The 18,476-nt window shown below is 37.4% G+C and overlaps 1 protein-coding gene across 5 annotated transcripts in view; it reads right to left on the reverse strand.

The window, feature by feature from the left end:
* Positions 1-623: 623 nt before the first annotated feature.
* PPP4R3A (protein phosphatase 4 regulatory subunit 3A) overlaps positions 624-18,476 on the reverse strand; it is a 53,178-nt gene continuing 35,325 nt past the window's right edge. For 3 of the 5 annotated variants that reach the window (XM_063652017.1, XM_054448691.2, XM_063652016.1), the window contains 9 exons: positions 18,191-18,346; positions 15,591-15,722; positions 15,385-15,487; positions 13,216-13,374; positions 7,641-7,810; positions 5,115-5,257; positions 4,429-4,619; positions 3,759-3,985; positions 624-1,871 (listed from right to left, as the gene is read on the reverse strand). In XM_063652017.1, the coding sequence (XP_063508087.1) occupies positions 1,761-1,871; positions 3,759-3,985; positions 4,429-4,619; positions 5,115-5,257; positions 7,641-7,810; positions 13,216-13,374; positions 15,385-15,487; positions 15,591-15,722; positions 18,191-18,346 (1,392 nt within the window). In that variant the 3' untranslated portion in view covers positions 624-1,760. The remainder of the gene's footprint in view (positions 1,872-3,758; positions 3,986-4,428; positions 4,620-5,114; positions 5,258-7,640; positions 7,811-13,215; positions 13,375-15,384; positions 15,488-15,590; positions 15,723-18,190; positions 18,347-18,476) is intronic. The other 2 variants (XM_063652018.1, XM_054448692.2) reach the window with 1 other exon arrangement.

The raw sequence follows: 18,476 nt of genomic DNA on the forward strand, positions 1-18,476 counted from the left end.
AGTTTTTCTTCTCTTTATTTGCAAGATAAGTTGATTAACTTCAATTATTAATAACCAAACCCTGTGCCTCCAAATTAGATCTATACTCTAGTGAGATATAATCTCATAATTAAGCACCCAAAGTTTTTGTTGTTAAAAAAAATTATCAGCCAATAATAAAACTTTTAATGACTGTAGCAAGTTGACACTTTCTGGTTTTCTATCCAACTATGCAGTATAGTCTTGTTTTTGGTACCACCATCGTAATTTACACTGAGGAATAAACAAGACAAGACAGAGAAGCACACAGCGCTTGCTAGATACTCAGTTAAAGTATATGATACTTAAAATAGCATCCTTTCCTGGATATGAAGTTTTATTCACATTTGAAAATATATTAAGTTCTAAACTCTTCACTTTAAAAAGTGAGGGTAAGTAGAATTATTTTCATTTTCCTTGAAATAATTTGATCACATCTAAGACAACAAAAAGAACCTATTTAAAAATACTGTTTTAATAAGGTGACAGGTGATGGTCCTCTGGCCAGGTATTTATTTAGAAACCACCACTTACAAGTCAAACTGGTATTCCAAAGGGAGTAGTTAAAAACAAAAACAAGAAACATACAACTAATACAATTTCTCTTACTCTTCACTTTTCTTTTTATTATTCAAAAGTCAAATGTTTTTAAATCATCCATCCTCAATTTTGATTTAATGTACCGTCGTTTCCCCAAGAAAAGAAATTTCAGAATCTCTTTGGAATACTAATTTCATGTTTCTAGATTTAACAAAACTGTTGAAGTTTTAAATTCCACTCTATTTCCCTGAATTCTCAAGACAGTTGCTGATGTAAATTTTAATATAAAATATTTAGTCACAAAATAGTATTGCTTTTGTATGCACATAGTTGTAAGATTACTTTGCTTTTGTCAATAAAAACTATACCATCTTTCATAAAACTCTAAACAAATTAAGAACTGTGATGTAGAACAAAAATTACACATGGTAAAACAGGTACCAGCACAACGTTAGGTTATATTACATCAAAAAAAGTTTTAATGGTCCCAAATATATATACTCAACAACTAAGCATACACTCAGGGGAGGAAAAAAAAAAATCAAAAACAAAGAAAAAAATTATGACACAAATGACCACATCTAGAATTCCACTCAATCTTTAATCAAGTAGGGAGAAGTCCCCACTTAAAAAAAAAAAAATCTGCAGTTTGAAGGGCCAAGGGAACAGATAAAAAAGAGGAAAACTTTATACTCGCCCCTCCCCCACAGAGGTTTTCCAAACCTGTTGTAGCTTGACTAAAATGTTCAGAATGTATGATTTTAAAGGCAGGTCTCTTTATACAAAGAAACTGCTGGCATTCTTGACTAGTGAAGAATTATGGCAGAAAGGCCCATTCTTCTGAGTCTCAAACATGGTCCAAGAAAGCATATTCTGATTGTAGCAACTGACCAGTCAATCCAGAGTTCCACTTACAAAACCCCTGCCCTGTTGGCTTTTTGTTTCCATTTCCTTCCCTGAGAAAAGGGCAATGTGTGGTCCAAGCTGGAGAGCTCAAAGGCTTAAGTCTTTCCCCTAAATGTATGATATCCCCTCCTCCTGCTCCATTGAATTGGCACTTGATGAGCAGAAGTCAAGTGTAAGAGGCTGATCTGTGTCAGTCATTCACAAGAGACCACTGCGCTTTGTTGTGGATTTTATATGGGGGAGGGGTGCAGAACCAGTTTTTTTCAACAGGTACTGATCCTAGGCCGTTGCCATTATTATGAATCAAATTTTGCTTTCTTTGACAATGGTAACGTATCTTCCTTATCTTCATCCTCATCATCATCTTCATCATCATCAGGATAATCTACCAGACCCACGAGGCCTCCCTGTTAAGAAATAAGGATTATTTAAAGAACAGAAAACAAAACATATAAAAACACTGGTGTTTTCTGGCTGGAGAAAGAAAATAGATCTACCAACATAGTAACGGTGATTATTTCTGGGTGGTGGGACTGTGTTAAATTTCAATTCATTATGTTTACATATTTTCTAAATTTCCAGTAATAAACATGCATACTTTTTTACAATAAGGGAAAACTTTGAGTTAATTAGAATTAAAGCAAAAAATTTTTTTTTCCCCAAGTCGGAGTCTCGCTATGTCACCCAGGCTGGAGTGCAGTGGTGCGATCAGGGCTCACTGCAACCTCCACCTCCTGGGTTCAAGCAATTCTCCCTGCCTCAGCCTCCCGAGTAGCTGGGATTACAGGCGCCCGCCACCATGCCTGGCTAATTTTTGTATTTTTACTAGAGACAGGGTTTTGTCATGTTGGCCAGCTTGGTCTTGAACTCCTGACCTCAGGCGATCCACCTACCTTGGACTCCCAAAGTGCTGGGATTACAGGCATGAGCCACTGCACCCAAACTAAAGCAAAAAAATTTAAGTAGTTTATAATCCTAGCAAATTACCCAGGAGTTAGAAAATGAATGAAAAATGTTTCAAGACTTAATAGCACATTAAAATTTTTTAAAACATAAAGTCGAAAATAGTATAAAAATGAGGCTGAGCATGGTGGCCCGTGCCTATAATTCCAGCACTTTGGGAGGCAGAGGGATCACATGAGGACAGGAGTTCGAGACCAGCCTGGCCTGTTAATTAACATGGTGAAACCCGTCTCTAATAAAATTACAAAAATTAGCCAGGCATGGTGGTGCACATCTGTAATCCTAGCTACTTGGGAGGCTGAGGCACAAGAATCGCTTTAATCTGGAAGGTGGAGATTGCAGTGAGCTAAGATCATGCCACTGCACTCCAGCCTGGGTGACAGACTGAGACTCTGTTAAAAAGAAAAAAAAAAATACCAAGAAGAAAACTGCAGCAGATAAAGAGACCACCAGAAATGAGGGTAGATAGGCTTTCTATTAGAGATTAGGAAAGCAGTTCTACCCTGACTCTTCCTCATCATTTCATCTGGGTTTCCTTTTAGCCCTGCTCCGTCACCAGAAACAACTGCTGCTTGCTTTATTTATTTATTTTTTGAGACTCGTCTCACTCTGTCACCCAGGCTGGAGTGTAGTGGTGCCATCTCAGCTCACTGCAAGCTCCACCTCCTGGGATCACACCATTCGCCTGCCTCAGCCTCCTGAGTAGCTGGGACTACAGGCGCCCGCCACCACGCCCAGCTAATTTTTGTATTTTTAGTAGAAACGGGGCTTTACCATGTTAGTCAGGATGGTCTCGATCTCCTGACCTCGTGACCCGCCCGCCTCAGCCTCCGAAAGTGCTGGGATTACAGGCGTGAGCCACCATACCCAGCCCTTGTTCCTTTCTTATATGAAATGTTAGTGACAGTAGATGTTTTCTTAAAAAAACAAACCTTAACTGGCAAAGTAAAGTTAGAAGTATCCAGATATTTAGATTATCATTCCCCACAAAGGCTTTATCTGGGTATTAGTTAGGAAAATTTATTCAAGAATAACTGAAAACCTTAAACATTTCTGTAAATGTTGACATACAAATTTGAAGTTTCAGTTCTAAAATGCAAAATACCCAAGTAAGAATTCACACTATATTCAGACTTGCATTGGTCATAAAAAAACTTTCAGAAATTTCTCAACCTTTATATAAGTTCAAGTGGTGGAGGGGACTCATCCTCTAGTTCATGAATGTTAAATCAGTTCTAGGTGGCAGTAACCAAAGGGAATCTTAGTCAAAATTATTGTTGAGAAAGCTTCAATTGCGAAAAAAGGGGGCAAAATGGGAGTCAAAAATGTACCTTTGTAGTAATAGCTGCCGTCTGAGATGTATTTTTAGGTACGGATCCAGGAGAGCCTGGAGATCCTGGGGATCCAGGTGATCCCGGAGAACCAGGCAGATTTGTTGTAGATGACTGGCTGGTGAGGTTAGTCTTCGTTCCACTGGACAGGGAAAGCTTGAAACTTGGGCTCTGCCGTCCAGAAAGATTTGTTTTCAGAAGCACTTCCTTTTCCTCACTTTCTTTTACTAAAAATGAGAATACTGTCAATAGTTGTCCCCCATACTCATTCTTTTTTAAATTTCCCCAAATGAGGTAACACTAAAACACATTTAACTAGCTTACTACGCTGGGTAGAAACATTGAAGTTCAATTTATAAACGAAGCTTACCAAAATACTAACCACAATTCCATTCATTGGATCTTACTCCAGAGAAGAAGTGAAACCTTCAGACTCATATTTAGTATCCCTACCCTTCCTGAAATAGTAAATTCCTTATTCAACTCAAATTAAGAAAACTTAGTCTATGCCTGCACAACACTGCTATTCAGTCACATCCCATAAAGCAATGGAGTCTTTAAACCCTATGCCATCACATATTCCAAGCAAATAATCATTTTGTCAAGAAATAAGATTAAATCTAGAGTAAGAAAGCCTTAATTTTCTCTTGCCCATTTTTTTTCAACATACATTTCTTCCTTTCCATGAATTTACTTATTGGATCCATAATATCATCATCATTTTTAGTTTTGTCAGATGGAGACACTACAGCTTCTCCATCTTCCATGTCATCTTCATCTGTGTTAAACCACATCTCTTCTTCATCTTCTAGTGTTCTGGCATCTCTTCGATATCTGTGATTCCTCAAGATGGAACGCATACTACGAGTAGAGAAGAAAGAGTAAATACAATCATATATGGACTTAATTGTACTGTTACAGATGACTTATTAAACTTGTCAACATAGGGAATTAACATGAAATTTACAAATATTAAAATATCAATGTAAATCCAGGTATTTAGATTAATGTACAAAATTTTAAAGAATAATTTGTAACCTTAGTAACTTGTAAATTCAAAGCAAGTAATATAATGCTCTGATTTTATTTTGAACACATGAAGCCTCACTTCCACTGTTTGGTCTTTTTTTTTTTTTCCCCATTATCTAGCCTGATAAATGCCTGAGGTATTATACTAATAACCAGCCTAATCCTCAGGGAAACGTTTATGTTGACCCTTACAGGAAGCTACAATTTCTATTTGTTATCTGCTGATTTCCCCGTTCCTTGTCAAGCCAAATAATATCAAATAAACAATAAAGCCACTACCATACAACTTGATGCTGAACAAATAGGTTTAAATATATGGTAATTTACCTGTCAAGTTTGGGATTATCTTGCCTTTCTCTTTGTTGTTCAAATCTCAGTTTTAATCCTTTAAATGTCTGTACATAATCTACATCTTCCAGTGCTTTCCAGTAATTTTCAATTACATGAGCAGTTAATGATTTTATATCTTCCTACAGAAAAGAATAGTAATGAAAAAATGATAGGAAAATGTCATTTTAGCAAGATGAGGCTTAATTTAATCAATTCATACCCACCAAAAATAGCTTAATTTCATAAAATTACATAATCTTAGAGATAACCAAACAATAAAAAATGGGAATAAAGTACATTGGCTACTATAGTAGTCCCCAATTTATCTATGGGTCTTTTTTTTTTGAGATGGAGTTTTGCTCTTATTGCCCAGGCTGGAGTGCCATGGCATGATCTTGGCTCACTGCAACCTCTGCCTCTTGGATTTAAGCGATTCTCCTGCCTCAGCCTTCCGAGTAGCTGGGATTACATGCATGCGCCACCACGCCTGGCTAATTTTGTATTTTTAGTAGAGATGGGGTTTCTCCACGTTGGTCAGGCTGGTCTCGAACTCCCAACCTCAGGTGATCCGCCCGCCTCGGCCTCCCAAAGTGCTGGGATTACAGGAGCGAGCCACTGTACCCAGCTATCTATGGGTCTTTACAAAGTAAATGCCCAGGTCTTGTCCTAGGTGATTCTAATTCTGATGTGCGGGCTGGGTATGTGTATTTTTTAGAGATGGGGTCTCGCTCTGGCACCCAGGTTGAGATAGAGTGATATGATCATAGCTTACCGCAGCCTTGAACTCCTGGGCTCAAGCAATCCTCCCACCTCAGCCTCCCGAGCAGCTAGGACTATCGGCATGCACCACCATACGGGGCTAAGTTTTAACAAAAAATTTTTGTAGAGATGGGGTCTTGATATGTTGCCCAAGCTAGTCTCTAACTCCTGGCCTAAAGCAATCTCCCACTTTGGCCTGCCAAAGTGCTGGGATTATAGGCATAAGCCACTATCCCTGGCCATGGACATATATGTTTTATTCATTAATTTTTATTTTAGGTTCAGGGGGTCCATGTGCGTATTTGTTATATGGGTAAACTGCGTGTCACAGGGGTTTGGCGTATAGCTTATTTCATCACCCAGGTAGTAAGCACAGTACCCAATAGGTAGTTTTTCAATCCCCACCTTCTCCTACTCTCTACCCTCAAGTGGCTCTGGTATCTGTTGTTGTTCCCTTCTTTATTTCCATGTGTACTCAAAGTTTAGTTCCCACTTACAAGAGAGAACACAGAACAGCCATGCGTATTTTAAAAGCATGTCACAGGCTAGGTGAAGAGGCTCATGCCTGTAATCCCAACAGTTTGGGAGGCCGAGGTGGGCAGATCACCTGAGGTCAGGAGGTTGAGACCAGCCTGGCCAACATAGTGAGACCCTATCTCTACTAAAAATACAAAAATTAGCTGGGTATGGTGGCGCATGTCTGTAATCCCAGCTACTAGGGAGGCTGAGGCAGAAGAATCGCATGAACCTGGGAGGTGGAAGGTGCAGTGAGTCGAGATCATGCCACTGCACTTCAGCCTGGGTGACAGAGTGAGACTCTGTCCCCACACCCCTCTCCCACCCCCCAAAAAAAGCATGTTACAGAAAAGTTCTGGAGATGAATAATGGTGATGGCTGCCAACAATGTGAATGTATACTTTAAAATGGTTAAAATAGCAAGTTTAATGTTTTATATTATTTTATCCCAGCTTTTAAAAAAGCATGACATCCAGGTACTGAGGTATGCACCTACAGTCTCAATTACTTATGAGGCTGAGGTGGGAGGATCGTTTGAGCCCAGCTGGGCAACATAGCAAAACCCTGTCTCTAAGAAGCAAACAAAACAAAAAGCCATGCCAGATAAATTTGCACAGCATCAATGAGAACCACTAGCTTATTACATTACTAGAGAATAAAGAGTATTACGAAATTGGTCTTTAGAAATGTGTAAGTTAAGAAAAACACATTCAAATGCTTATCTGTCAAGTGTAGTTTTGCTTTCTTAAAATGATTACTGCGACCATCCTACAAAGCAGCAGTCCCTAATCTTTTTGGTTTCATGAAAGACAATTTTTCCACCAACTGGGGTGGGAGTAGGGGGGCACGGTTTCAGGATGAAATTGTTCCACCTCACAGTTAACCAAAGGGTTCATGCTCCTAGGAGAATATAATGCTGCTGCTGATCTGATAGGAGGTAGAGCTCAGGCAGTAATGCCTGCTTGCCAGCAGCTTACCTCCTGCTGTGCAGCCTGGTTCCTAACAGGCTATGGACTGGTCCACGGCCAAGGGGTTGAGGACCCCTGCTATAATAAAAGATTTGTAGCTGCTGAGAGGTAAGATGTAGCTTGAATCAAATCTCTCACAGGCTTTTGGTACTTTCGTTTTTTTTTTTTTTTTTTAAATCTCTCCAAATATTATAATCTCAAGCCAAAATACTAGGTAATGCATATTCAATTTTTCTCAAACAATTAAAACGAAAATTCTAATTAAAAATACAGAACCTACCACTCTAATAAATTCAAACATCTCTATTATGGCAGAGTTCATCAGATTGTAGCGGGATCCATTGTTTAGAAATGCTTTGACTACTGGTTCAAACAAAAAACTTTTCATTATGTAGCGGTTGTAAAACTCATCTTTTAATCCAATAATCTTTCTCTTAAAACGAAGGGCACCTGAAACACAGAGGCATTGTTGTTTAAATCACATACCACTCTTCCATACTTTAGACTTACCAAACAAAAATAACCATCAAACCAAAAAAAAACTGTTTAACACATATCAATAATTATTTATGATGTTTGCACTTCCGGAACTGTGAACCTAAAGATAAGGATTATGAAAGTGTTATCAGAAAAATGTCTTCTAAAAGTAGTATATGTCATCATAGAACACAAGTCTTAGAAAGCCAGAAAAATCCTGAAAATAAACCAGTTACTAATGACCAAAATGTAATTTACATCTAAAATAAGAGCTAAGACAAACAAATGAACCTATCACACTACTTAAGATGAAAAAATTCAACAGGACCTTTTATATCCACCTTAATAGAAAAAAACCAGTGTTTTATTAGGGCAATCCACTGTATAATTTGATCTTCAATATTTTTGGACACTCTTATTATTTTGCATTGTAGTTCATGGAATTTTATTTATTTGTGGATGTGGCTGTAGAAAGGCCATAAACCCACAAAAATCTGCATGACCCAAAATTTGCCTTGCCATAGTTTAAAAATAAATTTAGAGGATGTTATTTAAAATGTGGTCCTCTATGCTTATTGTAGCGAGTATGCTTTTTAATTTTTTTCTAGTTTTCATTTTCATAATTAATTAGGCTTTAACTTACAGATTAAAAGGTATATTTACATCTTGAGGTATGGGGAGTTACTTAAGTCACCATTCATCAAGACACAAATATACTCAGACAGCTAGACTTCAACAAAGCCCTCTTTACCTAAATGGAATTATCAGTAAGTTAATGCCCCAGTTATTGTAAACAGTGCAAAAAAGCATACTCACTTCATGCAGTCACATCGTCTTCGGTTGGCAAGATTAAATATTGTGTTTGTATTTTGGTTTCTTTGGAGATCATGGAAGTGGCTCGTTAAATTGCCAATTTGCTATTAATCAAGTCCTTCATGAGCAGGTAGCCAGGCAACCATGCTGACACGGTTTCTGGGTGGGAAGGCAGAGGAGTAAAGCAGCTCAATTTTTCTTTAGTTGGCAGAAAAGAGGTCCACAAGTGAATGCCCAATTAGGTACAGTTGATTATTAACTGCCTTAACAATGCAACTTATTTAAGAGTGTATCTTTCTTAAGAAACACTCTGGGCAGGGAGTTTCTAAATAGTTTATAGAATAATAATTGCATTTTGTTTTTTAAACTACTGAATATTTTTAAAAACATACTCATGGTGAACTAAGACATTTTAAACACTAAGAGGCATCTTTCTGTGTGATAAGTCAAAGCCTAACAAGGGTTTATTTTCCCAAAACAATATTTTCAGTTTGTATTTTTAAGGTTATTTGACAAAGGAACTTACTGAGGCATTTCCATTTGTTAGGAATAAAAATCAGTACTTTAGAGCTAATATACCACCATTTTAAACTTGTAATAATTAAGGCAGGAGTATTACTATTTTAAGAATTCGTACTCCCAACTTTGCAGGCTTTCTGGAGACTTGTGTCCTACCATAACACACACACACACACACACTGACCCCTCTTGTCTGACTGTAGCTCCTAGGTGAGTGAAAAACTCCTTTCCTGAAATTCACTAAGACAAGGGAATGTAGATGGCACCACTGCACTTCTTCCAGAGCACTTCTATCCAGAAACTGCTGGGGTAGATAGAAGGAGGTTCTACTGGTCTTTTTGTTTTGGTCCTTATTTCCATTTGCTCTTACATTTTTATATCAAGAACTTTGTATTATTACCACTCAAATCCATCCCTTAAAAGAAACCTGCATCAAAAATATCCAACCACTATTCTTTGCTGTTGAGTAAAAAGCTGCTTTCAAAATTTTACCAGTAAGATCTAGGAAGTCAAGTCACTCAAAGTAGAGTGGAGAAAGCTTTTAGGATAGGCCAAGTTGGCATTGCCACTGGATTTTCAATGTAAAGCACATTCTGCTTCCACTCACATCTCTAACCTTCATTAACATTTCCAGGAACCTCTTGTGCTTAGTTTCAATCATCTCTAAAAAACATTATTTATCTGTACTTTATAAAACGTGAATTTCATGTAATAAATTTGTGACTTTTTACCTTGTAACTAATGATAATTGAATATATGCCTCTATAATAAAGCTTTATTTCATTCCTTTTTAAGATTTCCACGTTTTTAACAAGAACAACAAAACACCCTCAAACAACATAAAAGTATGAGCTAAAGGGCTACAATGTAAGATCCAAGGAACTTAATAAGGCCAAGGAAATTGATAGACGTGATATCTAGCCTCTAAAGACCGAGTTTAGAAACGATTGCTAGACACACCTACATACTTAACTAGTTGTCTTTAAAGATGACAAAGTATAATAATTAAGCAGCAGCAAATATAAAAAAATTAAAAGCTCCCTAAATCCCCAAACTGTTACATTTAACTGCTCATTACTGTCTGCATTTATATATGTGCACCTAAACTTAAATATCAATAAACCCTCCTTTAAAAAATACTATACCTAATACTTCAACATACTTTTTTCAGAAGAACCACAAGTAGCTTAAATTTCCTCAAATTTATTTTAGTTCTTAGATATCTTTGATAAAAACTCCTATTGCATACTACAAAGCCAGTTCTAAAAAGCTTGTTCCTAATGACAGGCATCTTTGTTAGGAAGATACTTATATATCCTCAACCCTGGGAAGAGAGGTACACCAAGAAGTCCTTTCAAAGAGTTAGGTTTAATGATAACCTGACTCAGTTTGGAAAATATCAACAATGAAACATAACTAAGATTTTGCTAACACACTTAGTTTCCAACAATAAACTTCCTTTACTTAAAAGATTCTCTCCAAAGTTCTCATTAGATTATGAGAAATTTTCTTTGCAATACTGCAAGCAAAATAATGAAATGACGAACTGAACTAAAGAAAAGTCCTTTCCTTTCAGCTGCATTGTCCTGACTCTCTTTAAAAATGACCAAGTAGGCTGGGCGCCGTGGCTCATGCCTGAATCCCAGCACTTTGGGAGGCTGAGGCAGGTGGATCACGAGGTCAGGAGTTTGAGACCAGCCTGACCAACATGGTGAAACCCCATCTCTACTAAAATACAAAAATTAGCTGGGTGTGGTGGTGCGCTCCTGTAATCCCAGCTACTCAGGAGGCTGAGGCACGAGAATCGCTTGAACCCAGGAGATGGAGGTGCAGTGAGCCGAGATCGTGTCACTGCACTCCAGGCAAGGCGACAGAGTGAGACTCCATCTCAAAAAAAAAAAAAAAAAGGGAAAAAAGAAAAAAAAGACGAAGTATACTTTGTCCACATGCCACTTTTTTTTTTTACCCAATTAACATGTTAACTGTGTATTCAACCAAGAATGCAATACTCTCCCATGACCAAGACGCAACTCAAGTTACCAATTGTGTGAAATTTTTCATCTGCCTCATTAAATTATAATGAATTATTTCCACTATGCATCCAAACACACCTCAATATAGTGCTTATTACTGTTGTATTTTGATTTTCACATGACTCCCTCCTCCTAATGAACTGATTCTGTTGATGGCCAAGTCCAGGTCATAACCATCTTCATTTTCCTCGTACACCAGATATAAGATAGTAATCAAATCTAAGATGCCACTGACTAAGCTACCAATTATAGTGACATGCCATTAACCCATTCATGCTAGAGGTTGCAAATTTTTTTCTGTAAAAAAAAAAAATCAGACCTTGGTGATGACCTTGAGCAGGATATAAATAACTCCCACAAGCTTAGCGTTCAAATAATGGAACACTAGGCATAAATGGGTTAATTTTAAGACTCATCTTGATTTCAGAGATAATGTGTAAAAGTGTACTTTTTTGAATCAATGAAATATAGTTGTGTTTAATATGTTTGGTAAAATAAAACTAAATTTATTCATTTATTCAGTTTTTCCATTCTGCTCTCAAATCCCTTTTCCACACTTGAACAAAACTCTATTGTCAACATAAAAGAACAAGTCAAAGAGCTATAAACTCCCCCTCTAAACTTGGCCTCAGTGTTCTCACTTTTTCTGTGATAGTATATGAGAAAAATGAATATAATGTTGCCCTGATAGGAAGTTTAATGAATTTTAAAAGAAAGCAATATTGCTTTTATAAAATATAAAATTTATTATTTTTCTTGGGTGGGGAGACAGTGTCTCTCTGTTGCCCAGACTAGAGTGCAATGGTGCAATTTCAGCTCACCGCGATATCTGCCTCCCAGGTTCAAGCGATCCTCCTGCCTCAGCCTCCCGAGTAGTTGGGACTACAGGCGTGCACCACCACACCCAGCTTTCTATTTTTAGTAGAGACAGGGTTTCACCATGTTACCCAGGCTGGCCTAGAACTCCTGACCTCAGGTGATCTGCCAGCCTCATCCTCCCAAAGTGCTGGGATTATAGACATGAGCCACTGCGCCTGGCCATTTATTTATTTATTTATAAATTTTAAATAAAATTTTAATTTATAATTATTTTAATAATATGTAATTACATGATTTAAGGATTTTTTAAACATCAAGCAAAACAATTAGAAATGAAGTAAAGAAGATTAGCAAAAACGGATATATATATTCAGGTCTCTAATTAGTGCATGACTATGACTGCTTCAAACAACAACAACAACAACAACAACAAAAAACACTCAAACTTACCTTTAAAAACCAAAGGGCAAAAATTAAATTACCACCAGAAATCTCTTACAGAACCTCTAGGGTGCCCCTAAATTTGGTCTAACAACTTACCAGTAAGGACCACTTACATATGGCAACTCATTACCTGAGATGTCTGGCTGCTGCTTGATAAAGAACATTCTGGATTAACCTATTTTCAATTCAGAAACATGGTTTTCTCTAACAAACTAGGGTCTTAAGAACACTGTGAAAGTCATTTTGAAAAACTTATGTCTAAGAACAATCTTGTTATTAGACTATATTGCTCTAAAAGAGTCTATAAACATTTTCATAAAGGTCCACCTAGTACATATTTTACGCTTTGTGGGCCACATATGGTCTCTGTACCATATTCATTTCTCTCTTCTCAGGCCACCTTTTAAAAATTTCAGCTTGTAGGCTGTACAATCACAGGCCGTGGGCCGGATCTGGCCTCAGCTGTAGTCTGTCACCCCTGCTATAAAATATCCAAGGTAAAATGAGCAAAGTGCTGTTTTAGTAATGGAATATAACACTGTAGATACATTCTACTCCCTTACTGTATATTAAGAAGAGAGTCAAGAAAAACACCTGCTCAACATGGCAAACCTGCATAATCAGTGACAGAGCTAGTATTATGACCTAGATCTCCTGATCTGTAATCAGTGGTCTTTTCATTTGGGCAATAAGATGTAAAAAATGCCAACATGCCAATAGACAAAGATGAGAAATAATTCTAACACTTACATAATGCCAAGAAAGCATGCTTGGAGGCCATAAGAACTAGCACTCTCCGGAGGATATCCTTATTAATAATGTAGTTCTTTATGTGGTAGGTATGGTGCTCCACACAAAATGTTAACAATTCCAATACAAGTGCCAATAGTTGGGCAGTCTGAAAATCATCTAAAAGAAACAAAACACAACTAATTATATTTAATGACTAACGTTTTCCCTTCTAAAATGTAAGAACTCAAATTCTAATCAAGTAAAATCTCTTCTATTAACCTAAATATGTTAACTTTAGGGAGGAGGAAATTAGCATTTACTGAATGCCTAACATGTGCCAGGAATGGTGCTTTACTTTTTTTTATTTAATTTTAACAACCCTATAGGAAACTGTTTCACATTATGAGCCTATTAACTAACTAGACCCAAGTTGGAAAAGTTAGTAAGGCAGAGTTAGGATACAAATCTAGAGTATCTGCCTTATTCCAAAATTCAAGGACCCTCTACCAGGTATCTTAGCATGTTCTCCAACAGATACAGCATATGAGGTTCTGCCAGACACCGTGTCATCTTTGGTGCAATTACTCTCTCTCCCTGTTCCCTTGATTCCAGTGTGTTTTGTGCCTCCTTTACTACTTGTAACGAGTCTATACTGAATTATAATCATTGACTTATCTTTACTCCTCACTAGGCAGCAAGCCTCTGAAAGGCTTTTGTTCATTCCCCCACATTTAGATTATAACACAGTCCTTCACAAAATCACAATGAGTTCTCATCTTAATAAAGGTTGGAGGAATAGAACATGTGGTTTGGAAAGAAGCCTCAAGCTTTACCTAATATGAATAAAGCAGGTAAGAAAAATGGACATTCACATTTCATGGACTTGATTCTGGAGTTACACAAAAAGTAAATTTAACTTGTATTTTATGTGAGTGCTATAATTATGCTATATTAAGAATTCAAGGCTGGGCGTGGTGGCTCACACCTATAATCCCAGCACTTTGGGAGGCCAAGGTGGGCAGATCACTTGAGGCCAGGAGTTTGAGACCAGCCTGGCCAACGTGTTGAAAACCCCACCTCTACTAAAAATATAAAAATTAGCCAGGCGTGGTGGCAGGCGCCTGTAATCCCAGCTACTCAGAAGGCTGGGGCAGGAGAATTGCTTGAACCTGGGAGGCAGAGGTTGCAGTGAGCTGAGATCCCGCCACCACACTCCGGCCTGGGCAACAGAGCAAGATTCTGTCTCCAAAAAAAAAAAAAAAAAAAAAAAAAATTCCAATAACAAAATAATATATTTACTCCTAAAGCTTAAATAAGCAATTTCTGAATGTAGACCTAAAACTACCTCCTAAATTAAACACACACACACGCACGCTAAAGCTCTAATGAATACAATGCAAAAATAACAAACCTTAACATATCTTCAATATAAATAAAAGTAGCTTAATATCGTGCAAAAATCCTAGCTCTGTCTATACATCTGGAGTACAAATAATTTAAAATGAATTTTTTCATAGCTACTGCCCTCTATATTTCACCAGTGTAGATGCAAACTGAATACAAATATTATTCAACAAAAAATTATCTTATTTCTTTTACATGTTTCTGTTATCTGATTACAGTACTTTTGGGGAATTTTTTTTTTTTTTCGAGTCGGAGTCTCACTCTGTCGCCCAGGCTGGATGGAGTGCAGTGGCGCGATCTCGGCTCACTGCAAGCTCCGCCTCCTGGGTTTACGCCATTCTCCTGCCTCAGCCTCCCCAGTAGCTGGGACTACAGGCGCCTGCCACCATGCCCAGCTAATTTTTTTTGTATTTTTTTAGTAGAGACGGGGTTTCACTGTGTTAGCCAGGATGGTCTCGATCTCCTGACCTCGTGATCCGCCCGCCTCGGCCTCCCAAAGTGCTGGATTACAGGCCTTTTAGGGAAATTTTTATCATGAACCTTTCTTTTCAAAATACATTATTAATACTCCAGGTTGCTTTTGATAAAAACAACCAACCAACCAACCAATTATTAAGACCTCTCCCTGATGGTTTGAACTTTTAAAGACTACTACTTTTTAAAAGGTGTGTCCTCCCAGCCTCTACCTCCCACTAACTGCCTCCTAAAAAGATTTACTTAACACCAACTTTGAATTCAGCATCCAAGAACAGAGAACTTAACTACCAACCTGAATTATCTTACCTTTACTAGGTTTGTCTTCTGTTGTATTTGCTAGTAAAGGAGCAGTGAGAACATGCATACAGTGCTTGTAGAAGAAACCCAGAAATTCAGTCTTTTCTGTTTTCTAAGGAATCAAGAACAATTCCATGAACTTTAACCGCACTGGTTCCTACCAGCAATACACAATATACTAGCTATGAAAAAGAGGGAAAATGCTCATGGCTTACATTGGCAGTGGCTAGCATGTTCTCTGGGTCAACTAAAGTTCGAAGCAGGCCCATAAGTTGGACTGCTCCTCCAAGTTCAGGATCTGTATCACAAATCATATGTTCTATAATGAGGTTGATGAGCAAAATATCCTGGAGAGAAAAATAGACATACTCAGGATCACTTATTATGAGAGAACGGAAAAAGCAAAAACTAAGACACATACCACAGCATTATACCTAGGCTCTAGCTGTTTTGTTAACTGCAAAGTGAAATGTTTAACTCAGTTATCTGACAGGACATATGACAGTGTTTCATTCCCCAAAGTGTGGTACAGGGACATAGCCCTAAATAGAAATTTCTTGTCTATTATTTTTAAATTCCTCTGAATAAAGCAAAAGCAAAGTTTTAGTTTGGTGATAATATATCTTTACAACTTTCTAATAATGTAATCTACCTTTTGAAGAAAGCCAGTGGGTTTTATGACCATAGCTTTAAGTGTAAGAATATTTAGGTAGGATTTAGAACATCATTTTACTTTCATTGCTTTTATTTTAATTTAATTTTATTTTTTTGAGATGGAGTTTGCCTCTTGTTGCCCAGGCTGGAGTGCAATGGCACGATCTCGGCTCACTACAACCTCCACCTCCCGGGTTCAAGCGATTCTCCTGCCTCAGCCTCCCTAGTAGCTGGGATTACAGGCATGTACCACCATGCCCGGCTAATTTTGTATTTCTAGTAGAGACAGGGTTTCTCAATGATCATCAGGCTAGTCTTGAACTCCCTACCTCAGGTGATCCGCCTGCCTCAGCCTCCCAAAGTGCTGGGATTACAGGCGTGAGCCACCGTGCCCCGTCTATTGCTTTTATTATTATAGAGTCCTTCTATTTATGGCCAATGATGTATGTTCTCCATTTGAAAAAGTGATATAAAATTTCCTTTTAAAATAAATTTAGGAAAAAATTATCTGAACGTCTGAAATTGGAGAAAATGAGACTATGGTATTTAGAGAGTGCAGAGAACAAATGGATTATACACGTTCTAAATATCAAAGAAAATAGATGGCAGGTTTTCCTGAGGTCCTATTATGACTGGTATTCCTCACCTAAGTAGTAAATAAGATTGAGAGGGATTCAGTGAGAAAATCCCTGCTCTTGCCTATGTGTATGCAAAGGCAGGATGGACAAGGGATAGAGAAAATGCAGACAGTAGATGGAAATGATGATCAAGAAGAGTGGGAATCAAGAGTCCTAGTGATTGAAATGTTATTCTGTTGCAAAACAGGAAAAAAAAAAAAAAAAGAGTCCTACTGTGTGTATTTTGAGGTATATCAATACATGTTCATATGTTCAGCTCATGGGTTAATGGGACCAACAATAGCCTTTATTTTCAATAATACAGATACTTTGGTTCTCAAAGAATTTTTTTTTTTTGAGATGGGGTCTGGCTTCGTCACCCAGACTGGAGTGCAGTGGAGCAATCATAGCTCACTGCAGAGTCAACTCCTGGTCTTAAGAGACCCTTCCTTCTCATCCTCCTGAGTATCTGGGACTATAGGTGCATGCCACCATACCTAAGTTTTAAAAATTATTTTTGTACTAAAGGAGGGTCTTGCTATGTTGCTGAGGCTGATGTTAATATTTTATGAAAGAAAAACATGACACAACAGTTCAAACTGGTGCTTTTTTGCACCTATCCTGCACTATACCTTAAAAATAAAAACTTCAACATAGCAGTTACATGGCATTCCATTTCCTTTTGACATCACAATACATTAAATAGGATCTTTTCAAAAAGTAAGACAGTCTATTTTCTTATTTCGTAAAAATACCACAGGCTGGAATTCTAAACAGATTTTTTTTTTCCTTAGGGGATCTTTATTCCCCTCCTCCCTTAAGAAGGACCTGAGAGCAGGTCTTTCTTACTCATTCTTACGTAAAAAGTTGCTTCCAAATTGTTATAGGGGAAGAAGGAAAAAATCAGAATCATTGGTTCGATTATTTTAAAATAAAGGAGAGCACACATATTTAGTGCTCTCACATGTCATGCACTATGTGATCCAGGCGCACCCTTCACATTGCCAGGATATATTCTCTATTGCTTTAAAATCTGGTATATCTCAGATGCTAACGTGTGAGTGTTTGTGAACAACATAACAGCTTGTTCTCTATGGCTAGGCAGTAAAGAAACAGCACCCTTCATATTTTAAGGGACTGTGCTGCATTTCTTCATTCTTGACGATTTTGAGAATCTACCCTAAAGTCAATGTTTTCCTAGGTAACTTACTCATAATTCCCCAGATACAAGAATTGATTGACTAAATGATTTAAAAAAGACAACATAGCAAGTTGACTTCAGAATTAAAAACAAAACAAAACAAAACAAACAAACAAAAAAACCTGACATGAACATTTTAAAAGGCAATTTAAATGAACATAAATAATTGCTGTAGGACAAAGTGATAAACTGAGACAGGAACCAATTTAGGGGAACAATAAGCCATCTGATATTTTGGCTACACTTTTCCCAAACAGCAACAATTAAATCTTAAAAGTGAATAATAAACACAGTTATAGCTTCCTACGTATAAATACTTACTATTAGTACAAATAATATTTACCTTGCTGGTTATTTTTTGCTCTGTTAACTTCTTACTTACATCATCATTCTGCTGTGCCTCCTGCATGACAAACTCTCGCACCATGGACGGATTATATTCAACCAAGTATGAGAATATATCAGTGGCAGCACTTCGCACCTGTGTGTCATCCATGCCCTGCAGACACAAAACATTTATTTTCTTGTAATTATAAAAATATGGAACCTATAGCTACGTAAATATCCAAACCTAACAAAACATGAAAAAACTGCAATGTAAAAGAAAGGTCAAAGAAATTCTTCTGCAT

The sequence above is a fragment of the Pongo pygmaeus genome, chromosome 15 (genome assembly GCF_028885625.2).
Source record: "Pongo pygmaeus isolate AG05252 chromosome 15, NHGRI_mPonPyg2-v2.0_pri, whole genome shotgun sequence".
NCBI classification, from domain to species: domain Eukaryota; kingdom Metazoa; phylum Chordata; class Mammalia; order Primates; family Hominidae; genus Pongo; species Pongo pygmaeus.